The sequence below is a fragment of the Scyliorhinus torazame genome, chromosome 15, assembly GCF_047496885.1.
Source record: "Scyliorhinus torazame isolate Kashiwa2021f chromosome 15, sScyTor2.1, whole genome shotgun sequence".
Taxonomy (NCBI): domain Eukaryota; kingdom Metazoa; phylum Chordata; class Chondrichthyes; order Carcharhiniformes; family Scyliorhinidae; genus Scyliorhinus; species Scyliorhinus torazame.
In genome coordinates, this window is record NC_092721.1 from 115,183,553 (window position 1) to 115,209,363 (window position 25,811).

Consider the following 25,811-nt stretch of genomic DNA (forward strand, 5'->3'; position numbering starts at 1 on the left):
GCGAGTATTCAGATGTATACATGAGCATGGCCTCCGCCTCAACAGGGCCAAATGCTCTTTTTGTCAGACGGAACTCATGTTCCTCGGGGACCACATCTCCCAATTGGGTGTGCAGCTGTGCGGACAAGGTAGCTGCCATCACAGCTATGAAAACACCAAAGGACAAGAAGGCGGTCCTCCGATTTCTGGGCATGGTCAATTTTCTAGGGACATTTATCCCGAACCTCGCTTCTCATACCATGGCTCTCAGGAACCTGGTCAGGAAGATGACAGACTTCCAATGGCTCCCTGCCCACGAGCGCGAATGGAGAGAAGTCAAAGCAAAACTGACCACGGCCCCGGTCTTAGCCTTCATTGATCCAGCAAAGGAGACCAAAATTTGACCGATGCCAGTCAATCCGATATTGGGGCAGTGTCTACGGACTTCCTCAATTCACCGTCGAGACCGACCATCGCCCGCTGGTCAATATAATACAGAAAGACTTGAACGATATGCGCCACCTAATGGACGGGATGGCTCAAGGGCCAATGCCCTCAGTTCGTGGGGACCTCGCCGCGCCGTTTCAACCGCTTGGATGTGGGAATACCGACTAGTGGCGTGTTCGTGTAGCACGCAGGTCTCGTGGCGGTCGCTAGGGTGAGCTGCTTTACCTTGAGGAGCTGCTGGCGTAGGAGGTCCGACTGAACACCAAAAACGATCTGGTTGCATATCATGGAGACGGGGGGTGGGCCCGTAATTACAGGACTGCGCAAGGATGCGAAGGTGGGTGAGAAAGGACTGGAAAGGTTCATCCTTACCCTGCAAACACTGTTGGAATACATAGCGCTCGAAACTTTCATTCACCTCTATGTTGCAGTGAGTGTCTTAAATTTTGATATATCTTCATCATCAGCAAAGGTGAGAGAATTGAAAATGTGGATGGCATGTTCCCCAGCCGTGGATAGGAAGAGACCTATCTTCTTGGTGTCCGAGGCATTTTCCCGGTCTGTGGCTTCCAGGTAGAGCTGGAAGCGTTGTATCTTCCAGTTGGCCCCCAGGTTACCGGTGATGCGGAGCGGCGGCGGTGGTCGGACACTGTCCATTTTGCAGGATGACTGTATGCTGGTGGAAGGCAAATCACTTGCAGGTAGGTCTAAGAAGTTCTAATATCCCTCAACTCCTGGTATCATGATCTGTTGGGTGCTCTGGATCCGTGGAACACACACAGGCCACCAATACTTAAAACAGTGCAACACTATTTTATTAAGTTAGAAACTGTTGAACATACTTTCACTGTGGGTTAACACGATGTTAGATTAAACTAAAGACCTCTGCCTGTCCGAACCAGTCGATGCACTCAGCACATGGTGAGTTTTGTAAGGGCCACGAAGAATCCAGCACGAGTTTTAAGGATACAAAGTAATAACATTTATTTACTATAACATATATACATAACAGTAGCAGTAACTTCCCTTGCTACATACTCCTTCCTGCTGGTTCCTGAACTGGCCAGCTTATTTATACTAGGAGTTTACTCGTGGTTTCTCCGCCCCCCTCATTGGGGAAGCTCATACTCCCACAGGATTGTGGGATAGTCATTAGTCCCCAGCCAATGGTAAGTAGGCAGGTTATAACATTCCTCCCCCCCAAAGTCCAAGGAATCCACCGAAGACCCTGGCGAAGGAGGGCGTCAGACCCGTTTGGCCGCAGGCCGGACACCATTTGCACGCGGCGCTGGATCAGGCGGCGTGTAACGAGATGGAGACCGGCGCTTCCGTGATGAACGGCGCGGTTGTACATCCACGGTCCGTGGACCCGAGGATTCCCCCTCTGATGCATCCTGTGTCTCCATCTCGGAGTCAGAGTCTGCTGCCTCCGTCATGTCAGCGTCTCGATCTCCATTCGGTCCTGTAACGACCTGCGCAGGCTTCGAGTGAGGCACCAGTGGAAGATTGTGAGGACTACCTTTCCTTGCCTCTGGTCTCTGCGGCTGATGAAATGAGCTCCGGGGGTGGGGAATCTTTTGAGGGGATGGTCTTCTGGACCGAACGTGGTCTACATGTTTTCGCTGGAGACGACCCTGGGCTTGCACTTGGTAAGACATAGGGCCCGTTTGGCAAAAGATTACACCAGGAACCCATTGGGCACCACCAGCAAAATTCCGAACGAACACTGGGTCACCGGGCGCAAACTACCGAATTGGCCGATGCCGAGAAAATCCCTGTCCCTGCCGTTCTTGTGTGCGGCGTACTTTTGCGCCAATGTCCGGGAAAACCATACTAAGGCGGGTGCGAAGTCTCCGGCCCATTAGGAGTTCTGCGGGAGCTACCCCTGTCACTGCATGGGGGGTGGTCCTGTACGTAAACAAAAAGCGAGCCAGTCTCGTGTCCATTGATCCGGAAGACTGCTTCTTTAGGCCTCTTTTGAATGTCTGCACTGCGCGCTCTGCCAACCCATTTGAAGCCGGGTGGTAAGGGGCAGTGCGGATATGGCGGATGCCGTTCATCTTCGTGAACCTCGCAAACTCCTCACTCGTGAATGGAGTGCCGTTATCCGTGACCAGCACCTCGGGGAGGCCATGCGTACTAAACGATAAACGCATCTTTTCAATTGTTGCGCAGGACGTTGTCCCCTGCATCTTATGCACCTCTAGCCATTTGGACTGGGTGTCAATTAGTAGAAGGAACATGGATCATTGAAAAGGGCCTGCGAAATCTGCATGCAAGCGTGCCCAAGGCCGCCCTGGCCATTCCCAGTGATGTAGGGGCGCGGCCGGCGGAAGCTTCTGATGCTCCTGGCAAATGGAGCAGTTTTGGGCCACCTTCTCAATGTCGGTGTCGAGGCCTGGCCACCAGACATAACTCCGGGCCAACATTTTCATTTTGGTCACGCCTGGATGCCCATTGTGCAAGTCTGATAGTATCAGCTCCTGGTCTTTTTCCGGGACAATCACACGCGTCCCCCACAAGAGGATGCCGTCTTCCACGCTGAATTCTGACAGCTTGGAGGAAAATGCCCGCAACTCGCCTGGGAGCTGTCTATGCTGCCCACCATACAGGACTATGTGCCAAACCTTTGACAGGACTGGCTCCGTCTGGGTCCACTCACGGATCTGTGATGCCGTGACAGGCAAGGTGTCCATAAAATATAGGGTTGCAACCACCTCACCGGTCGTGGGGGTCGACATGGGGCCGGTCGATAAAGGCAATCGGCTCAGTGCGTCGGCATTTGCTATCTGCGTACCTGGTTTGTGCTCCAGAGAATACTCGTATGCTGCAAGCAACAAAGCCCAGCGCTGGATCCGTGCAGAAGCAATGGGCGGTATTGGCTTATCCTCTCTGAAAAGCCTCAGCAGGGGCTTATGATCAGTCACGATAGTGAAATGGCGGCCGTACACGTACTGGCGGAAGTGTTTCACCGTAAAAACCACTGCCAGGCCCTCCTTCTTGTTCTGCGCGTACTTTTACTCCGCTGCAGTCAATGTGCGGGAGGCGAAAGCTATCGGTCGTTCGGCCCCGTTCTCCATCTTGTGGGACAGGATGGCCCCAATACCATACGGGGATGCATCACATGTGACGAGCAAAGGCTTTCCAGGATCATAGTGGGTTAGTAACCCAGACGACGACAATTGTTGCTTTACCCGCCGGAAAGCGGTTTCTTGCGGCTGACCCCAAACCCAGGTGTGATTTTTCTTTAGTAGAAGGTGAAAAGGGGCCAGCGTAGTTGCCAGATTGGGGAGGTACATCCCGTAATAGTTTACAAGACCGAGAAAAGAACGAAGATGCGAAGTGTCAGTCGGGGCGGGGTCATGTTGAATTGCACGCACCTGCTCTGCGACGGGGTGCAGACCTTCGCGGTCCACCCGATAACCTAGGTAGACTACTTCCTTTGCCTGAAATACGCACTTTGTGCGACGTAAACGGACTCCAGCCTCCAAAAGGCGTCTAAGGACAGCCTCCAGATTTTCCAAATGTTCCTGCTCCGACGTCCCTGTAATCAAAACGTCATCTAGGTAGACAGCCACACGTGGTAAACCTCTCAAAATGCCCTCCATAACACGTTGAAAAATTGCGCAGGCAGAGGATACTCCAAAGGGCAACCGTGTATATTCATACAGGCCCCGGTGTGTATTAATCGTTACATATGGTCGGGAGGCAGGGTCCAGCTCCAACTGCAGGTAGGCGTGACTCATATCTAATTTTGTGAACGAGAGTCCACCTGCAAGTTTCGCGTAGAGATCCTCTATGCGAGGCATTGGATATCGGTCAAGTCGGGAAACCGTATTCACTGTAAGTTTATAGTCGCCACACAAGCGAACTGTGGCATCTGGCTTCATTACAGGTACAATTGGTGCTGCCCAGTCAGTAAAACGGACGGGCCTGATAATATCCAAACTCTCCAAATGAGTGAGCTCCCCTTCTACCTTCTCGAGCAAGGCGTAAGGCACTGGGCGCGCCCGGAAATAGCGCGGCGTGGCTCCTGGTTGTACTTGGATACGGGCTACGGCCCCTTTTATTTTCCCCAAAACAGGCTGGAATACATCTGGGTATCATCCTAGCACCTCAGTCAACCCTTCAGAAACTGTTTGGAGGATGTGCTGCCATTGCAACCGCAAATGGCGCAACCAGTCCCGACCCAACAGGCTGGGCCCATGGCCACGCACCACGATAAGTGGGAAACGCCCCTCCTGGCGTCCATAGACAACAGGGGTCATTGTAGTTCCTGCAATGTCCAGTGATTCCCCCGTGTAGGTGGCCAACCTGGCCTGTGAGTCGGTTAATGTAAGGGTCTGTATACCCTGCTTGATGCGGTCGAATGTCCTCTGGGCGATCACGGAGACCGCTGCGCCAGTATCCAACTCCATCTCAAGCGGGTGGCCATTGACCCGTACTGTCGCCTTAATGGGGGCCACACGGGGAGCTGCCACACAATGCAGCTGCAGGCGGTCGTGCTCCGTCTCCACATCCTCAGGAGTAGTCGCCGCAGGTTCATTTCATGGAAGGTACGGCCTCTGGGCTGGTCCCAGTTACGGCCCCTGGGCTGGTCCCAGTTCCGGTGGGAACGACGGCGCCTCTGGCGCCCCCAGGACCGCCGTCCGCGACAGGGTCGGCCCCTACAAGTCTGACACGGACATGGCTCCTCATCCATTGGCTCTGGAGAAGGCTCCCTTCGGGGAGGAATGTCCGACAGCCACTGGCGTCGGTCCAGACGTTGCCTCGCCCAAGGTCCCGCAGGAGTGCGGGGGGACGTTTTCGGACGGAAGGGGTTGCGCCCCAAGGCATGCACTTCCATTCCCTGTAGCTCCTGTACTCCTCGCTCTGCGCCCTCTCGGGACAATACTATTTGAATGGCGTGTTGAAAAGTCAATGTTGGCTCTGCTAACAACTTTCTCTGGGTGGCCGCATTGTTAATACCGCAAACCAAACGGTCACGTAACATTTCTGACAAGGTTTCACCATAGTCACAGTACTCCGCAATCCTGCGTAGCCTGGATAGAAAATCGGCAAGGGATTCTCCAGGGGTCCTCTCAGCGGTATTAAACCGGTAACGCTGGACTATCGTGGACGGGGTTGGGTTAAAATGTTGCCCCACTATATTCACAAGTTCATCAAACGTTTTGGTGTCCGGCGCAGCTGGGTACGCAAGGCTCCTAATCACCCCAAACGTATGCGGGCCGCAGACGGTGAGCAATATGACCACCTGGCACTTGTTTTCGGTGATATTGTTTGCCCGGAAATAGTAATGCATCCGTTGTGTGTACTGGTTCCAGCTTTCCAGCGCAGCATCAAAAACATCCAAACGTCCGTACAGAGGCATGGTATAATAGGAAACAACTTCCAACCTGTATCCAACAAAAATCCAGGGAGGTGGCTTCAGCAGTGTAGACGGCTATTCACTTTAACCTTCGTCGCCAGTTTTGTAAGGGCCACGAAGAATCCATCACGAGTTTTAAGGATACAAAGTAATAACATTTATTTACTATAACATATATACATAACAGTAGCAATAGTTTGCACTGAGTGCTGAATTTGGTGCATTTGAGTGCGATAGTGAGAGTTTGGTGACCGAGGGAGTATAAGGCTTCATTTTTATCTGAAGTTTAGTCTTTCTTTTATTTAGTTAATTAACTTAAAAGTTGCTGTTTGGTTTAGAAGAAGGTGAATTTTCAATAAGCTTTAAACCGGCTTCTACTTCTAGGCACTTGCAGCTGGAGCTTGTTAATTAGTTAATTGGATTAGGCCAGGTTTTCAGAGGCTAGATTCACAGTATAAAAGTGATCCCCTACAGTGCAGACTTTGTTTGCACTGAGTGCTGAATTTGGTGCATTTGAGTGCGATAGTGAGAGTTTGGTGACCGAGGGAGTGCTGAATTTGGTGCATTTGAGTGCGATAGTGAGAGTTTGGTGACCGAGGGAGTGCTGAATTTGGTGCATTTGAGTGCGATAGTGAGAGTTTGGTGACCGAGGGAGTTAGGTGAGGAGGGAGTAAGGCGCTCCTTTCATTTTGTTTCCGACATTTCCGCAAAGAGTGCGAAGAGAGCCAGGAGTTTACAGAAAGTGTAGCTGACTGGGAGCAGGGTCGGAGGGCGGAGATCTAGTTAGTCCACAGGGCAGCTATATTCTGTCAGGTAAGAGGGGATGGAGGCTAGGCCAGTTACATGCTCCTCCTGTAGGATGTGGGTGGTGAGGGATACCACCGGTGTCCCCGCTGACTATACCTGCGGGAAGTGCACCCAACTTCAGCTCCTCAAAGACCGTGTTAGGGAACTGGAGCTGATGCTGGATGAACTTCGGATCATCCGGGAGGCAGAGGGGGTGATTGAGAAGAGTTACAAGGAGGTAACCACACCCAAGGTACAGGACAAGAATAGCTGGGTTACAGTCAGGGGGAAAAAAACAAACAGGCAGAAAGTGCAGGGATCCCTCGTGGCCGCTCCCCTTCAAAACAAGTATACCATTTTGGATGCTGTTGGGGGGGATGACCTACCGGGGGAAGGCCCTAGCGGCCAGGTCTCTGGCACTGAGTCTGGCTCTGGGGCTCAGAAGGGAAGGGGGGAGAATAGAAAAGCAATAGTTGTAGGAGATTCAATGGTTAGGGGAATAGATAGGAGATTCTGTGGTCGCGAGCGAGACTCCCGGAAGGTATGTTGCCTCCCGGGTGCCAGGGCCAGGGATGTCTCGGATCGTGTCTTCAGGATCCTGAAGGGGGAGGGGGAGCAGCCAGAAGTCGTGGTGCACATTGGTACCAACGACATAGGTAGGAAAAGGGGTGTGGAGGTAATAAACAAGTTTAGGGAGTTAGGCTGGAAGTTAAAAGCCAGGACAGACAGAGTTGTCATCTCTGGTTTGTTGCCGGTGCCACGTGATAGCGAGGCTAGGAATAGGGAGAGAGTGCAGTTGAACACGTGGCTGCAGGAATGGTGTAGGTGGGAGGGCTTCAGGTATTTGGATAATTGGAGCGCATTCTGGGGAAGGTGGGACCTGTACAAGCAGGACGGGTTGCATCTGAACCAGAGGGGCACCAATATCCTGGGAGGGAGGTTTTCTAGTACTCTTCAGGAGGGTTTAAACTAATTTGGCAGGGGAATGTGAACCGGATTTGTAGTCCAGCAACTAAGGTAGCCGATATTCAGGTCGCCAAAGCGTGTAATGAGGCAGTGGGGAAGAGAACACTGACAAAGGAGAGTACTTGCAGGCACGGAGAGGGGTTGAAGTGTGTATACTTCAACGCAAGAAGCATCAGGAATAAGGTGGGTGAACTTAAGGCATGGATCGGTACTTGGGACTACGATGTGGTGGCCATCATGGAAACTTGCATAGAAGAGGGGCAGAAATGGTTGTTGGAGGTCCCTGGTTATAGATGTTTCAATAAGATTAGGGAGGGTGGTAAAAGAGGTGGGGGGGTGGCATTATTAATTAGCGATAGTATAACAGCTGCAGAAAGGCAGTTCGAGGATTATCAGCCTACTGAGGTAGTATGGGTTGAAGTCAGAAATAGGAAAGGAGCAGTCACCTTGTTAGGAGTTTTCTATAGGCCCCCCAATAGTAGCAGAGATGTGGAGGAACAGATTGGGAAACAGATTTTGGAAAGGTGCAGAAGTCATAGGGTAGTAGTCATGGGCGACTTTAACTTCCCAAATATTGAGTGGAAACTCTTTAGATCAAATAGTTTGGATGGGGTGGTGTTTGTGCAGTGTGTCCAGGAAGCTTTTCTAACGCAGTATGTAGATTGTCCGACCAGAGGAGGGGCAATATTGGATTTAGTACTGGGTAATGAGCCAGGGCAAGTGATAGATTTGTTAGTGGGGGAGCATTTTGGAGATAGTGACCACAATTCTGTGACTTTCACTTTAGTAATGGAGAGGGATAGGTACGTGCAACAGGGCAAGTTTTACAATTGGGGGAAGGGTAAATACGATGTTGTCAGACAAGAATTGAAGTGCATAAGTTGGGAACATAGGCTGTCAGGGAAGGACACAAGTGAAATGTGGAACTTGTTCAAGGAACAGGTGCTACGTGTCCTTGATATGTATGTCCCTGTCAGGCAGGGAAGAGATGGTCGAGTGAGGGAACCATGGTTGACAAGAGAGGTTGAATGTCTTGGTAAGAGGAAAAAGGTGACTTATGTAAAGCTGAGGAAACAAGGTTCAGACAGGGCATTGGAGGGATACAAGATAGCCAGGAGGGAACTGAAGAAAGGGATTAGGAGAGCTAAGAGAGGGCATGAACAATCTTTGGCGGGTAGGATCAAGGAAAACCCCAAGGCCTTTTACACATATGTGAGAAATATGAGAATGACTAGAGCGAGGGTAGGTCCGATCAAGGACAGTAGCGGGAGATTGTGTATTGAGTCTGAAGAGATAGGCGAGGTCTTGAACGAGTACTTTTCTTCTGTATTTACAAATGAGAGGGGCGATATTGTTGGAGAGGACAGTGTGAAACAGATTGGTAAGCTCGAGGAAATACTTGTTAGGAAGGAAGATGTGTTGGGCATTTTGAAAAACTTGAGGATAGACAAGTCCCCCGGGCCTGACGGGATATATCCAAGGATTCTATGGGAAGCAAGAGATTAAATTGCAGAGCCGTTGGCAATGATCTTTTCGTCCTCACTGTCAACAGGGGTGGTACCAGGGGATTGGAGAGTGGCGAATGTCGTGCCCCTGTTCAAAAAAGGGACTAGGGATAACCCTGGGAATTACAGGCCAGTTAGTCTTACTTCGGTGGTAGGCAAAGTAATGGAAAGGGTACTGAAGGATAGGATTTCTGAGCATCTGGAAAGACACTGCTTGATTAGGGATAGTCAGCACGGATTTGTGAGGGGTAGGTCTTGCCTTACAAATCTTATTGAATTCTTTGAGGAGGTGACCAAGCATGTGGATGAAGGTAAAGCAGTGGATGTAGTGTACATGGATTTTAGTAAGGCATTTGATAAAGTTCCCTATGGTAGGCTTATGCAGAAAGTAAGGAGGCATGGGATAGTGGGAAATTTGGCCAATTGGATAACGAACTGGCTAACCGATAGAAGTCAGAGAGTGGTGGTGGATGGCAAATATTCAGCCTGGATCCCAGTTACCAGTGGCGTACCGCAGGGATCAGTTCTGGGTCCTCTGCTGTTTGTGATTTTCATTAATGACTTGGATGAGGGAGTTGAAGGGTGGGTCAGTAAATTTGCAGACGATACGAAGATTGGTGGAGTTGTGGATAGTAAGGAGGGCTGTTGTCGGCTGCAAAGAGACATAGATAGGATGCAGAGCTGGGCTGAGAAGTGGCAGATGGAGTTTAACCCTGAAAAGTGTGAGGTTGTCCATTTTGGAAGGACAAATATGAATGCGGAATACAGGGTTAACGGTAGAGTTCTTGGCAATGTGGAGGAGCAGAGAGATCTTGGGGTCTATGTTCATACATCTTTGAAAGTTGCCACTCAAGTGGATAGAGCTGTGAAGAAGGCCTATGGTGTGCTCGCGTTCATTAACAGAGGGATTGAATTTAAGAGCCGTGAGGTGATGATGCAGCTGTACAAAACTTTGGTAAGGCCACATTTGGAGTACTGTGTACAGTTCTGGTCGCCTCATTTTAGGAAGGATGTGGAAGCTTTGGAAAAGGTGCAAAGAAGATTTACCAGGATGTTGCCTGGAATGGAGAGTAGGTCTTACGAGGAAAGGTTGAGGGTGCTAGGCCTTTTCTCATTAGAACGGAGAAGGATGAGGGGCGACTTGATAGAGGTTTATAAGATGATCAGGGGAATAGATAGAGTAGACAGTCAGAGACTTTTTCCCCGGGTGGAACAAACCATTACAAGGGGACATAAATTTAAGGTGAAAGGTGGAAGATATAGGAGGGATATCAGAGGTAGGTTCTTTACCCAGAGAGTAGTGGGGGCATGGAATGCACTGCCTGTGGAAGTAGTTGAGTCGGAAACATTAGGGACCTTCAAGCAGCTATTGGATAGGTACATGGATTAAGGTTAAATGATATAGTGTAGATTTATTTGTTCTCAAGGGCAGCACGGTAGCATTGTGGATAGCACAATTGCTTCACAGCTCCAGGGTCCCAGGTTCGATTCCGGCTTGGGTCACTGACTGTGCGGAGTCAGCACGTCCTCCCCGTGTCTGCGTGGGTTTCCTCCGGGTGCTCCGGTTTCCTCCCACAATCCAAAGATGTGCAGGTTAGGTGAATTGGCCAATGATAAATTGCCCTTAATGTCCAAATTGCCCTTGGTGTTGGGTGAAGGTGTTGAGTTTGGGTAGGGTGCTCTTTCCAAGAGCCGGTGCAGACTCAAAGGGCCGAATGGCCTCCTTCTGCACTGTAAATTCAATGATAATCTATGATTAATCTAGGACAAAGGTTCGGCACAACATCGTGGGCCGAAGGGCCTGTTCTGTGCTGTATTTTCTATGTTCTATGTTAATAACTTCCCTTGCTACATACTCCTTCCTGCTGGTTCCTGAACTGGCCAGCTTATTTATACTAGGAGTTTACTAGTGGTTTCTCCACCCCCCTCATTGGGGAAGCTCATACTCCCACAGGATTGTGGGATAGTCATTAGTCCCCAGCCAATGGTAAGTAGGCAGGTTATAACAGTGAGGATCTGTGCTGTAAGCTGTAAGCTCTGTCCTTATAGGAGGCTGCATCCCGAATGAGCGGGGAATCTGATGCCCCCTGTCTTTGTAGTGCGTGTGCTCTAACTGGTGATTGGCTGCGGTGTTTGTGTTGATTGGTCCCGCTGTGTGTCCATCAGTGTGTGTGTATCTGCACCATGATATACTGGTGTATATTATGACACCAACGTCAGATGATTATCTCTTTTGATCCAGAAAAGTCCTCTCAAATCTGATTAATCTGCTGACATGTTGATGCAATGCTTATTCATTAATAAAAAATTTTTTGATAAAAGACGTGAAACAGTAATGCTTTTGATATCTCCAATTGGATTTATTTTTTACATTTAAAAGTGCTATTATTAAAAGTTTTTAAGGCTTGTCCAATTACAACTGAGAGCTAGATTAACTTTACAATGATCTTTCCAGAAGCTTTCAAATGGACAAATTGAGGAACAAGAATCTGCAAGAATTTAGACTTGAAATGAAAATACATTTTTGAATTACAGAACTATCCTGTTTTTGATCAACAGGACCATATATTATACACCACAATCTCCATTTTTTTTGCAGTTGATAGTACTGTGATACTATAATGAATACAATTTAATACAAATTACTCCAAACAAGAGTATGGGAGATTCCCGAGTCTTCACAAACATGTACATGCCTGGCTGAATTGGACTTACTATTATACAATTTCATTGCTAATTAGGGTAATTTAATTGGCTTCAGATATCAACACATTGAATTAAAAATATAAAATCAGTGACAGCAGTGGTGAGAGTGTTTTCTAGACTGAAAAGTAAACTGGTAAGTTAAATGCATTATCATTAGACAGTTTTATACATTGTATAATATTATAATTAAACAGAAAAGATGTGCTTTTTAAGAAAATAATGCACTTTAACTATTAAACATTCTTGCTGAAGGAGTAACATTTCATTAATATTTCACAAACATAAAGAGGAATAGGTGAAGATTATTAACAAAGAAATTTATAAAAATGTTCTTTGTTGTAACACAATAATACTATAATGGATTAATAATGATATTTTGGATAAAAATTAAATGTTCTGACCAATGCTTTTAATGCAAAAGCCAGAGATCTGATGAGTTGAATACGATAGAGGAGATGTGGTAGTCAGGAAGATACCAATTGTTACAGCGCTGTGATTATATATTGTTAATTAATTTAATCCCCTACATCCTATATTGGTAATAGCTGATAAAATATCAAGGCTTAGCATTATAAAATGGAGGAGGAATAATCTTTAAATCAAATTTGAATGATTTAAAGAATGTTCTAAAAGATTAATAGTTGTCATTGATATTTTTATGCCCTTGAAAACCTGCCACAATCGTTGATCCACTTTATCTGAGGCTTCTATTTTTCTGATGCTATTTTTTATTGTCTGATGACATCTTTCACTATGATGGTAAGCAAGTAGGTTGCCCACCCAATCCTATCAGAGATTGTTATTCCTAAAATTAACATTGAACTTAAAAAAATAGGAAAAAGTAAAATATATATTTAAAATTGTTTAGGATAGAGGATGATGAGGGCAGCATGGTGGCGCAGTGGTTAGCACAGCCACTCTCATGGCGCCGAGATCCCAGGTTCGATCCCGGCTCTGGGTCACTGTCCGTGTGGAGTCTGCACATTCTCCTTGTGTTTGTGTGGGTTTAGTCCCCACAACCCAAAGATGTGCAGGGTAGGTGGATTGGCCACGCTAAATTGCCCCTTAATTGGAAAAAATGAATTGGTACTCTAAATTTAGAAAACAACAAAGAGAAAAAAGGATGGAGGATGATGCAGATTTTCTCTTTAAAGTGTCTTTTCTCACTGCTGTTTTTGAATCCACTACTGTAATAGATTTCCCCTCTTCTTTTTTAAATTAACATTTTACTTTTGTTCGCAGAAAAGATATTTCCTGTTGTTGAAATAGCATTTATGTAGCTTGCCTATTTCTTGGACAGGATGATACTGGACTCGAGGGATACAACGTTGACAAGGATTCCTCAATTAACTGTCTGTAAAGTTTTCAGACGATCTCTAGAATCCCGGTTTGTATCAGGCTTTCGACTGAAGTTACGGCAGGAGATCAGAAGAACCCTCACAGAAAATTGCAGGTTCAGGTCATGTCGAAAACTGAAATCTTAATCATTTACAATGTTTTCATATTACCAATTTGACCAGAGGTTATGTTCTTTTGTTATGCAATTTGAGGGAGACCAAACAACTGAAAATAATGCACAGAATTTTTCAGCTAACCTAAAGAATAACAACTTCCATTTAGTTTGTGAAGTAGCCCAATGCTACATATAAAAAGTTTAACAGCATTAACAGTGAGGTGGAGTTTGAAGTCAAAAAACAACCAATTAAAATCTGGACCCTCGGAAACCCTTTTAATCGTCTTGAAATAAACTTCAGTACTTTTACTTTTTAAAAATAGAAATTCCCTTTTGTCATTATTGACAGCAGCGTCAGTCTTAACTTAGATGGTCTTTTAATTAACAGATAATCTTTTATTGGTTATTGCCATAAATTGCACTTATCCTTTTTACCTTTTTTGCTTATAAAATATGAAGATGGGATTTGTCTATTATCTTTAAATTACTTTACATTGTATCATTACCTACAAGAAAAAAGCAATAAGTAGTTCAAGTTTACAAATGTGCAGTTGGCAGTGAAGACAGCGAAGACTGATGAACAGTCAATGTGAACAAATTTTTTGTTACCCAAACTTGCAATATTCAGCAACTGTCGGCGGGTATTTCTTGATGTGAAAGGAGTAAAGTGCTGAAAGGGGGAAACAGGAGGAAAGAGTGCTGAAAAATTGCACTGGTGCTTCTTCAATCTCTGAGAAAATTCATTGACTGAAGCCTGATGTTCTTTAACGTTCAAGGAAGAACCAAATTTTAGGTTTGAATTTCCAATGCAAAGGTTTCTTTCAAGGTGCTCAGGAGCCTTTCTGTAAGGCTCTAACTGAAAGTACATGTCAGCAGATCATTGGTAAAACCACTACAACATGCGATTACTGATTTGTATCCAATGCAGTCCTTGTTGAGTGTACTGAACAAGATGTGTCATACTACTATGTAGTGTTATTGGTTCCATCTGTGCATCAAGATCATGAAAAAACTCTGAAAAGAGAAGAAACTGAAGTTACTTTGTAATGCAATGGAGCATAGATGAAAACAAATCACACCATGTCAAAAGTGAAAGCGTAAATTGGCTCAGAATTTCCAATCTCCAGATGATCATACTCTAGAAGTACCCCCAAGATGTTCTATAGGACCAGTCGGAGGTCTCGACGTACTGCCTAAGCATTAATTCCTCGGGAGTTTTGGACTTTTGATGGCCAATTCCTCTGCTCCTGAGACCCTCTGAAAAAAAATCGTCAACGTTGGGCTAGATCTTCCGGCCATTCACACTGACATGATTTTCTGGTCCCACCGACACGCAGCCCCACCAAGTGTTTCCCGGGGGCTTGGGGTGGGAACTTATTGAGAAATCCTGTTGACAGCAGCAAGGCCAGAAGATCCCGCCACCGACCACTGCAGGCCGCCTCCCGCCGCTGAGAAATACCTGTGGTGAGGCCAGAGAATCTCACCCTCTGAGTAGGAGACTTTGGAGGCTGCAGACTTACTTGTCAGAATAGTTACCCAGGAAAAGTTAGAAGGATTAAAACCAGTTCTAACTCCTGGGTAACCTGTACAACTGATCCTCTAACCACTCACAGTGACCACCCCCCCGATTCTCCAATCTCCTCCGACAACCACAATTCCCCCGACCTCTTGACTCTCTTGAGACATTAATTTTGTTGCACTCTCATTGAGTCTGATTTTATGTAACCTCATGGGGGTATGTTTGTTACAGAAACATGTTTCAGATTGTAGGAGTTGTGTTTCTCGTAACAGAATTCACAGCCTCTGACCTGCTCTTGTAGCCACAGTAGTTATATGGCTGTTCCAGCTTAGTTTTTGGTCATGGTAACGCCCAGGATTTTAACAGTAGGAGAATTCAACAATGCTAATACCATTGAATGTTAAGGGGAGATGACTGGATTCTCTATTGTTGGAGACGGTTTAATACAGAGAAATGTGAAGTAATTCATTTTGGCAGGAAAGACACGGAAATAATATAAAATAAATGGTTCAATTCTGAAGGTGGTGCAGGAACAGAGGAATCTGGGTGTACATGTGTATAAACCATTGAAGGTGACAGGACAGATTGAGAGAGTAGTTAATAAAGCGTATGACATTTTGGGCTTTATCAATAGGACAGAGAGTACACAATAAAGGAGATCATGTTAAACCTGTAGGCAGCACGGTGCACAGTGGGTAGCACTGTTGCTTCACAGCTCCAGGGTCCCAGGTTTGATTCCCGGCTTGGGTCACTGTCTGTGTGGAGTCTGCACGTTCTCCCCGTGTCTGCGTGGGTTTCCTCCGGGTGCTCCGGTTTCCTCCCACAAGTCCCGAAAGACGTGCTGTTGGGTGAATTGGACATTCTGAATTCTCCCTCTGTGTACCCAAACAGGCGCCGGAATGTGGCGACTAGGGCCTTTTCATGGTTACTTCATTGCAGTGTTAATGTAAGCCTACTTGTGACAATGAAGATTATTATATTATTATAAACACTGGTTTGGCCTCAACCGGAGTATTGTGCACAGTTCTGTGTACCACACTTTAGGGAGGATATGAAGACATTAGAGTAGGTGCAGGAAAGATTCACAAGTATGATTTCAGGCATGAGGAGCATTGGTGACTAGAAAGATTAGAGAAATAGGAGCTGTTCTCCTTGGAAAAGAAAAGGTTGAGAGATTTGATAAAGGTTTTCAAAATCATGAAAGGTCTATACAAAGTAGATACAGAGAAACTGTTCTTACTGGTGGAAGGATTGAGAATCAGAGGGCATGCATAGATTTACGGTAAAATAGCAATGGCAGCATAAGCTCCTTCCTCAGGTGAATGCAGTTTGTGAGCTCCAGTTCTGTTCATCCTTCGATCATTCTTTAGGTGCTGTGTTTTGGATGTGACTGGACAGGCCTAGCCTTGGGGTGTTGTTGGATAGAGGGGTCCTGGTAGTCCTCGGAGCTCGCCCGTTCATGTTTTTATTCTTGTGGTGGCGCTGAGCTAGGCCAGGCCTGGTATTGCGGTTATTGTCCTGTTGCTCCTTGGGTGATAGCGCCTCCTTTGAAGGAGCCTTGGGAGGGTCCCAAGGTGGGTGATCTATATTTGGAGAGATGTTGAGATGGGGTAGGTCTGAACTGGGAACCAGTCTTTATCCTTGGTTATTTCCTCCTGAGAGTTGGGCGAACCCACATGGCGATTGGTTGGCTGGTCTTCGTTTTGTTTTAATGTAGAAGATCTGAGAGGTTAGTTTTGACAGCTCTTGCTCTCCTTCCTCCTCATTTTTCTTGGTTTTCTATGTCCTTCTTAGTTTTGATGCCCTTGTGGGCTAGTGGTGGTAGTATTGAAAAGTGGGTCTTGTTGGCACAGATAAACAGTCTGTGGGTGACTAAATCCTTTCCAAAAGTTGATGATCTTTGTGGTCGGGGGGTGGAGGAGAGGTGGAGGGTCCCGCAGTTCCGGGAAGGGGTGGGGGGATGCAGGCTGGCCCTCCCTCCCAGGATGCCCTAGTATGGGACTGCTCTGGCGGTCCTCCCGACCTGGTTTGGATTTCCTTCCTGTCTGTCCGACTGGGACCAGACTATTTTCCTCTTGAGTCCCCAGAATTGCCTTTTGCCCTTTTGGGGGTGATGTTGTTGTTGGTGTTGGAGGTTTGATTACCTGTTTTGTCCTTGTTCCTGGGGCTGGCAAGTGGGGTTGTGGGGGTTTGATTCTTAGAACATAAGAACTAGGAGCAAGAGTAGGCCATCTGGCCCCTCGAGCCTGCTCTGCCATTCAATGAGATCATGGCTGATCTTTTTTGGACTCAGCTCCACTTTCCGGCCCGAACACCATAACCCTTAATCTCTTTAGTCTTCAAAAAACTATCTATCTTTATCTTAAAAACATTTAATGAAGGAGCCTCAACTGCTTCACTGGGCAAGGAATTCCATAGATTCACAACCCTTTGGGTGAAGAAGTTCCTCCTAAGCTCAGTCCTAAATTTATTTCCCCTTATTTTGAGGCTATGCCCCCTAGTTCTGCTTTCACCCGGCAGTGGAAACAACCTGCCCACATCTATCCTATCTATTCCCTTCATAATTTTATACGTTTCTATAAGATCCCCCCCCCCCACCCCCGCATCCTTCTAAATTCCGACGAGTACAGTCCCAGTCTACTCAACCTCTTCTCGTAATCCAACCCCTTCAGCTCTGGGATTAACCTAGTGAATCTCCGCTGTACACCCTCCAGCGCCAGTACGTACTTTCTCAAGTAAAGAGACCAAAATTGAACACAATACTCCAGGTGTGGCCTCACTAACACCTTATACAATTGCAGCATAACCTCCCTCGTCTTAAACTCTATCCCTCCAGCAATGAAGGACAAAACTCCATTTGCCTTCTTAATCACCTGTTGCACCTGTAAACCAACTTTTTGCGACTCATGCACTAGCACACACAGGTCTCTCTGCACAGCGGCATGTTTTAATATTTTATCATTTAAATAATAATCCCTTTTGCTATTATTCCTACCAAAATGGATCTTCACTCTTGTTTTCTTTTTACTTTCTCTGTGAGAAACCATGGATTGTTGACATGGGTTTGGTTATGCCCGAGCCTCTCGTTGAATTTGTCCTTTGCCACCTTGAATGTGGGGGTGGCTCCCCTCCTGGGTCTGGAGGGGAGTTCAAAGTGAGCTATAAGAGTTACAAATTCCCCTTAGTATTGGGGTTCTCTTCTAGGGGCTGTTTAGCACAGGGCTAAATCACTGGCTTTGAAAGCAGACCAAGGCAGGCCAGCAGCACGGTTCGATTCCCGTAACAGCCTCCCTGAACAGGCACCGGAATGTGGCGACTAGGGGCTTTTCACAGTAACTTCATTTGAAGCCTACTTGTGCCAATAAGCGATTTTCATTTCATTTCTGTCATTCTGTTATAAGCTATGGATGTGATGTCAGTCTAAATTGTTGCCTGTATCCAGTTCGGGTGCAGAAGAGTCATTTATCCGTGGGGGGAACCAGTTGGGGACTTTGTCCGTGATTTATCCCGTCTTCTTGTTCCTAATGCTGTAATGACTGTTATCCTGGGCTGTACCAATTGCACATTGACACCGAGAATCATAGAATCCCTACAGTGCAGAAGAAGGTCATTGGGCCCATTGAGTCTGCACTGACCCCACCCTAAGGGACAATTTAGCATAGCCAAACCACCTAAGCTGCACATCTTTGGACTGTGAGGAAACCAGAGCACCCGGAGGAAACCCACGCAGATACGGGGAGAATGTGCAAACGCCACACAGTTACCCGAGGTCGGATTCAAATCCCCTGGCGCTGTGAGGCAGCAGTTCTAACCACTGTGCCACCGTGCCGCTGTAGCTGTTTTATTGCTTTTGCTTGTTTTGGCCGAATTTGTATAAATATTGAAAACCTTCAATAAACAGACACTTAAAAAAAAAAACAGACATTTTGAATGATAAATTGTTGATAAAATTAATTTTGAATGTGGTAACAAGTGTTAGACTGGTTGCAATTTGTAAGGTGAAAAAGGGCGAGTTAAGGCGAAGTACCTTGGTAAACCTCTCTGAATCACTAATAAATCCTATAAATTTGTATCTGGACGTGCAGCTTGCTTGAAGTGTGCTTTTAAAGCTACTCCCAAAATAATAGAGACACAAAATACATATTTATGGAACACCATAGAAGGATGTCAGAAGTACTTCAACATTCTCATGTTTTCATATTCAATGTTTACATTATTTTGTTTCTGAACCTCACCTTGTGCATTTGTGAATGCTATCTCATTATTGCACCTCGGACAGGGAAGCAGAAATGCTATTGTTAAAGCTGTAAGCTGTAAAATTCCTATACATTATCTCCCAAATGAGCCAAAATATATACCTTGTGGTATTATAGGTATTACGGTACCTGATAGGCTAAAGCACCATTGGTGGAAACTGTATGCTTGCTATTGGTTAGAGTGTATGATAGCTCCGCCCTGATAGGCGGGGTATAAGAACCCATGCCGCCCCAGCAGCCCTCATTCTGTACCTGAGCTGCTGGGGGAAACATCTAGCTTATTAAAGCCTTCAGTTGGACTACAACCTCGCTTTAGTGGTCATTGATCGTGCATCATACCTTTGTTCTCCTTGGTCAACTTATCAGCTATTTCCCAGTAGTCGTAACTGTAGAGAATGCTGTTGGTGATGTAGACATGGTTAGCAGCCAACTGATGGATACGCTGTGGAATGTTAATGGTTGAAGAAGGGGATGATCTAATGTTACTGGAACTGCACCCATGTGATCCAGCTGAACTAACAAGGGAAGGTGTAGGCAGCATTGATGAAGATGTTCTTAAGCACCTAGAAAGTCAAATATAAATATAAATAAAACAATACAGAAAGAACACCGGCAGCTTTTGTTGGTAAAATGGAAGAATTTTATTTAACAGATCATCTTTTGAATTGTGAAGCTTTTGGGGGGCCATGTCATCTTTGGTTTTCTTTCTGAGACTTTAGGTTGATAAAAAAGAACATACAAACTTCAGAAATCAGAGTAGAATTAGGCTATTTGGACCCTCACCCCATTAGACTGTTTAATAAGATCATGACTGAGCCTCAATGTCAATTTTACTTTTGTGCCTGATCCCCATATCCCTAATTCCTTCAAAATCCCCCCAAATCACATCCTTGAATATACTCGATAACTACGCATCCACTGCTTTCTGAGGTGGTGAGTTCTAAACTTTCACAACCATCCCAGTAAAGAAATTCCCCCATCTCAAACCAAATTCCCCCATCCTGAAAGTGTGCCTCTGAGTTCTAGAATCTCCATCTAGGGGAAACAGCCTCTCACAACTACCTGTCAAGTCCTCTCAGAATCTTAAATTTTTTTTTTTACAGTACCCAATTCTTTGTTTCCCATTAAGGGGCAATTTAGCGTGGCCAATCCACTTACCCTGTACATCTTTGGTTTGTGGGGGTGAAACCCACGCAGACACGGGGAGAATGTGCAAACTCCACACGGACAGTGACCCAGGGCTGGGATTGAATCGGGGTCCTCAGTGCTGTGAGGAAGCAGTGCTAACCACTGTGCCACCGTACCGCCCACCCTCTCAGAATCTTTTATGTCTAAATTAGATCACTTCTCAATCTTCTAAACTCCAGGGAGGAAAGACCCAGTCTATCAATCTCGCCTCATAGGACAACCTCTTATCGCAGGAATATGTGTGGCTGCTCCTGGCTCATTCATTTGTTTGTTTTCACCATAGCCTTAGTGATGGCTTCGCTTCTTCTCTGGCTTTCTTCAAACCTCCCTCTGTCTATGTCTCAATGTCATCCATCCATCCAATTTTTCTTCTTCCTTTTCTATTTTTACCCTCAGTTCCTCCTTCAATTGTCGCCAGGACAAGGCTGTCAGATCTTTGTTTCCAAATTCCGTACTTGGTTAACTTTCCCTCTCCAACTATACTTAGTAACACTTTTGATTCCTGAATTTCTACTCTGGATGAATCTAACCCATTCATTTGTCTTTCTGTTTTTCCAATTGATTCTGAGCATCCTCCACCACACCCACATTTCAAAATCAGTTATCCTCCTCTCATCCCTATCTGCAACACTTCACACCAATGACTATAGAAAATGTTTTTCAGCTTCATACTGATGTCTTTGAGCTTTTAGGTGCTATTTCAGTCACTGATCACACCTCTTGCCATAGATAATCCAACCTAGATGTCATGCTTGAGTTATCATCAAGCCAAAGTGCTTGAAATTGTCCACTGCCTCGATCTCGGGGCTTCCAAGCTTAACTTTTCCATTTCCATTTAGAGAAGTAATGCTAGTCTTTGCCTCATTTATGTTCAGACTAAAAGACTTTTGGCTTTGCCTGCCATCATATCCATCTCTTATTTTTGTTTTATCCAGGAAGAGGTAATGTAATTTATTAGTACAGGTTCTTTTGAGAGTGAATATTTTCTTTGAGGTGTTTTTCGATGTGAAAATGTTTCTTTGTGATTTGATTTTCTTTATCCACTCTACTTAGCATAATGGAAATACAGAAAGAGATTCCCATCCTCCCAACTAGGTTAACTATAACACGCACTGCAGCAGTATCACAGAGCCATTGAATGATATGGCACAGGAGAAGACCATTCAGCCATAATACCAATTTTGGCTTCTTAGAAGAGATAGCCAACTAAACATTTAAAGAAAAATCATACCTACTTTTTAACAATCCCAATCAGCACCTGACATATCCCAAAGGGTACCTTACATTCCCAAAGGTGTTCGCAGAACATATCCAAAGGGGTTCCTTATCTTTCCATAAGGGTACCCTAGCTATCCAAATTAATCCACTAGTTTCAGACCAGCTTCTACCAGGTGTAATCTGCACACTTCTACCTGTGAGAATGGTGGAAGTCGGGTTAATGGGCAGGATTTCCAATTTCAGGCCTCTGCTAGCATTTTTGCACGCAGTGACACTCTCTGTCTGCTCAAAAATTCAGGTCGAAGTGTCTACGTGTTGAGGTTCTATCCATCCCTGGTGTTCCAAAGGATGGGTCTGGCCACATTGTCACATATCTTTACCAGCAGTTGAACCATATTGCAACACCTACATCTTGTGGAAAGTTTGTACAGAAAATCATCTTTGACCACAAGTCCATCAGGCTTGCACTCATTAGTCTGCACTAATGACCTCGAAAACTGTGTTGGAAAATAAGTTTGTGGATCTGTTGGATGTTTCCCTGAGTAGAATGTCAAAGTCACTTGGCAGAATTCCTCACTGCCAGAACTTTTCAAACAAGTACAATTACAAAGCTTGTCATGTGGTAAGAAGGGTTCTCTCTATCATCCTTCCTGCATGTCCAAAGACTCACCACCTCTGCTGTGAGGAAGTGACCCGAACTCAACTTCTTCTGAAATGTGTCTTTGCAATGCAGGTCTGGAAAGATATGTGATGGTTTTTGTCGAGGTTCATCCTGAGCAGCTCCATAAAATAGGACACTGTGCTCTAGGGGCTGTTCCCAGGGACATACACCAACTACTGCTAGAGGATCACCAACTTGGTGAAAAACACTCTGTTCTACCCAAAACTTAATGTTCTTCTACTCCAAAAAGCTGTCAATGACTGAGTGTTGCAGAGTGGCACATTCTAACATTGAGGGGTAGGGTCTCAAGGATGCACTAAAGCTTGGGCAGCCACTGCAAAAGTTCCATGGGGAAAGGTCACTGTCTACAGCCCTCCTGCCATAATTTATAGGGATGTGGGAACTGTATAAAATCCTTTGGGCTGTATGCACCAAAGAATGTTTGTCATGAAATGTAAATGTATATTGTAAAAATAACCTGTAATGGCAACTATAATGAAGCACCTCATGTACCATATTGAAAGAGACTGATCCTATGTTGCACTTTATGTAGCTTGACTGGTCTTGAGAAGACCCTCCTGTCTGTAGAAATGCAAGCTGTTGTATTGAGCAGAATATACAAGTTGGGGTAGAGTGGGTGGGCATTAAATGAGCACTGCTGACCTCCCATTATACATACCATTTGATTTTTCTTGACAATTGGGATATATATCACCTGTTTTATGTCACTACTGAAGTTGATTTTTCTGGTCATTGTTTCAGGATTGCTTGTGTGAAGTTCCATTTTAGGTCAGACGAAAGGAAAACATACTTACTTGCCACTGGCATCCCACAGGTTTGAAGTTTTAGCTATTTCACCAGAATCCTGTAATGTTAAAATAGATCTAATTTAGTCATAAATATTAAATTTTTTGGATCTATGAATAGACAATTTTTGTGTTTTATAAAATCAAATTTATTCAGAAAACAATACACCTCATCAAGCGTAATAGAATATTAGATGTAGTCAGTCACAAGAGGAGCATCTAGATGGACTGAATGGTTTTCCTCAGAGAATGTTACAGCACACAAATAGGCCATTTAACTCAACAAGTTGGTATTGGTGTTTTTCATTATCTAAACAAATCCCACCTTCTGCTTGTTCCCATACTCTTCAATATTCTTTTTTTTAAACAACCAATATACATTCCAAATAATTTATGGATTAAAAATGGTTTGTTACCGAGAATTCACATTGCAACTACTTATTGTGCAAATTATGTGATATGTGCGAGACACCAGACTTGGCACACTATTTGACTGGAATTAGTTTGTAATTCCAGCTTGTTGACTTAATCCCTGAATTTAATTTAATATCAACACCCTAATACAAATTACCTGAAATACCCACCTAGGTTGAATAGTAATAAAGCCTGAAAATTGAACTGCAATACAAATTTCAAAAATTGTGTGCATCATGTGCTCATTTTTTCTTGAAAATTTTATTTCATTTTCTTTTAGTTAGTTCTGGCTTTCTTTAAACTTTTGAGTTTTTGATGTCTGAGCTGAGACTTTCAGCAGTTTACTGTCGCTCTGCTATAAATCACCTTGGGTGAAACACTGTTAAGATGATTAGTCTGGGAGTGAGCGAAGCACTGTAAACAAAAGCCCCAGTGGTAGTTGGTACTCAGTTTCCAATATATTCTTTAGTCTCAAGCAGCTCTCTCTCATCAACGATAAGACGTGAACTTTAAGGGTGTAATGGCCTTTCTGCCATAATCCCTCTATAACTCAATAAACTAGCTAATATAAAAATAATTTTATAGTCCATGCAAAACAGATACACTGCAGAGTTTGTTGAATTAACTCTGGTTCCACAATTAATTTTGAACTAACTGATTTGATTTAAAAAAAATCTTTAACATCGTTCTTTGAAGGTTCGTTAACGAGTTGAAAAAAGGTAATGCAGAAAAAAAAATGGCAGTTTCAACACATACCAAGGTTTTCCTACGGTTTTAACATACACCTTTATGGTCATTTACTGTGAAAAGGGACACCAGAGAATATTTGCCCATATTCCTTGAAACCACGTTGTTTTATTTAATTTTATAATCCTTGTATCAGATATATATGAAATTGTGCTCATTATACCCCACACCTATTACATTTCCTTATTCCATTCAATGTACAATAACTTCATTCTGACTTTAGCCACCCACCATTTGTTTACAAATAGAAACATATCAAAAACACTGATTCAATGGCACACAGTTCTACAAAACATCTACTCAAAAATTACATTTGTTGTGAAAATTGGTTTTGCTAAGCATCTGTCAAATATATTTTTTAAAAATCAATACCTCTTTTAGTTTAAAATTGCAGCAATGATTGGTGTGTTTGAACTTAAGTGATTGGCTGCAGTTTTGACACAGGTCCTTCTGATGCACAGCAGCATGTGCAATACTACTGTTTAGAACTTCTTTCCTGTTACACTAGGTCAAAAGGCAAAGAGGTACAGTTAATTTGATCAGAGAGTCTTCTGTTAATGACTAAATGAAAGAACAATAAGGTTTACAAAGTGTGCCTCTGTTATAGACAACCCACAATGTTCTAATGAGCATGTCTGTGGGCAAGGTTCCTGAGCTAAACCTACATTTGTAGGAAATGGCTTTACTCTCCACCTCCATGCCATATGTTTCACCCGGCTTGAACCCGTGGTTCTCACACAACGGTATTAACATCAATACTTTCTCCACATTCACCACTCAATAATAGTTCAGCAGATTTGGTAACGTAAATCTCCCTTTCTGCCTCTCCCTCTTCGCCCTCGGTACCTACCCCGCCCATTTAAACTCCGAGATCGCTGCGTCCAGCTTCTGGAAAATGGCCTTTGGAATGAAGATCGGGAGAGTCTGGAATACGATTAGGAACCTTGGTAGGACATTCATTTTCACCACTTGGACCCTCCCTGGCAGTGCCAGGTGTAATGTATCCCATCTCCCAAAGTCCTCCTTTACCTCCTCCACCAACCTTGTTCAGTTCCATTTGTGCAATGTCACCCACTCCCCCGTCATCTGGATCCCCAGATACCTAAACCTATCACTGGCTACCCTAAATGGCAACACCAATAAATTAGTTCCTTGACCTGCCTTGTTCACCGGAAACACCTCGCTTTTTCCCTCATTCAACTAATAGCCTGAGAAGGCCCCAAACCTCTCTAATAAGCCCCATAATTCTCCCCATACTCTTCAGCGGGTGTGACACGAACAGCAGCAGGTCGTCTGCATACAGCAACACCTTGTGTTCCTTACACCCCCTCGTAATCCCCTGCCACTCTGCTGACCCCTAAGGGCCATCGACAAGGGTTCTACTGCTAGCACAAAAACAGCGGCGACAGCGGGCACCCCTGCCTCATTCCCCTGTGCAACCCGAAAGTCCGTGAACTCGTTTGTCCTTATACTTGCCACTGGGACCACGCACAGCAGATGCATCCATGCCATAAACTTCAGCCCAAACCCATACCTTCCCAGAACCTCAAACAGGTACTGTCACTCCACCAGGTTGAATGCCTTCACCGCATCCATAGATGCCATTACCTCCGGTACCCGTCCCTTCGACGGGGTCATGATCACATTTAGTAACCGCCTAATGTTACTGGAAAGTTGCCTACCCTTCACAAAACCCGTTTGGTCCTCTGCAATCATTCCCAGAATGCATCCTTCCATCCTCCCCGCCACTAATTTAGCCAACACTTTCATATCTGTATTCAACAGTGATATG

At 45.0% G+C, this 25,811-nt stretch overlaps 1 protein-coding gene across 1 annotated transcript in view; it reads right to left on the bottom strand.

The window, feature by feature from the left end:
* Positions 1 to 11,405: 11,405 nt before the first annotated feature.
* Positions 11,406 to 25,811, bottom strand: part of aff3 (AF4/FMR2 family, member 3) — a 299,761-nt gene continuing 285,355 nt past the window's right edge. Inside the window, exons 13-16 of the mRNA XM_072476594.1 lie at positions 24,392 to 24,523; positions 22,868 to 22,917; positions 19,325 to 19,548; positions 11,406 to 14,224 (exon numbers count right to left, since the gene is read on the bottom strand). Coding sequence (XP_072332695.1) covers positions 14,103 to 14,224; positions 19,325 to 19,548; positions 22,868 to 22,917; positions 24,392 to 24,523 — 528 coding nt within the window. The 3' untranslated portion in view covers positions 11,406 to 14,102. The remainder of the gene's footprint in view (positions 14,225 to 19,324; positions 19,549 to 22,867; positions 22,918 to 24,391; positions 24,524 to 25,811) is intronic.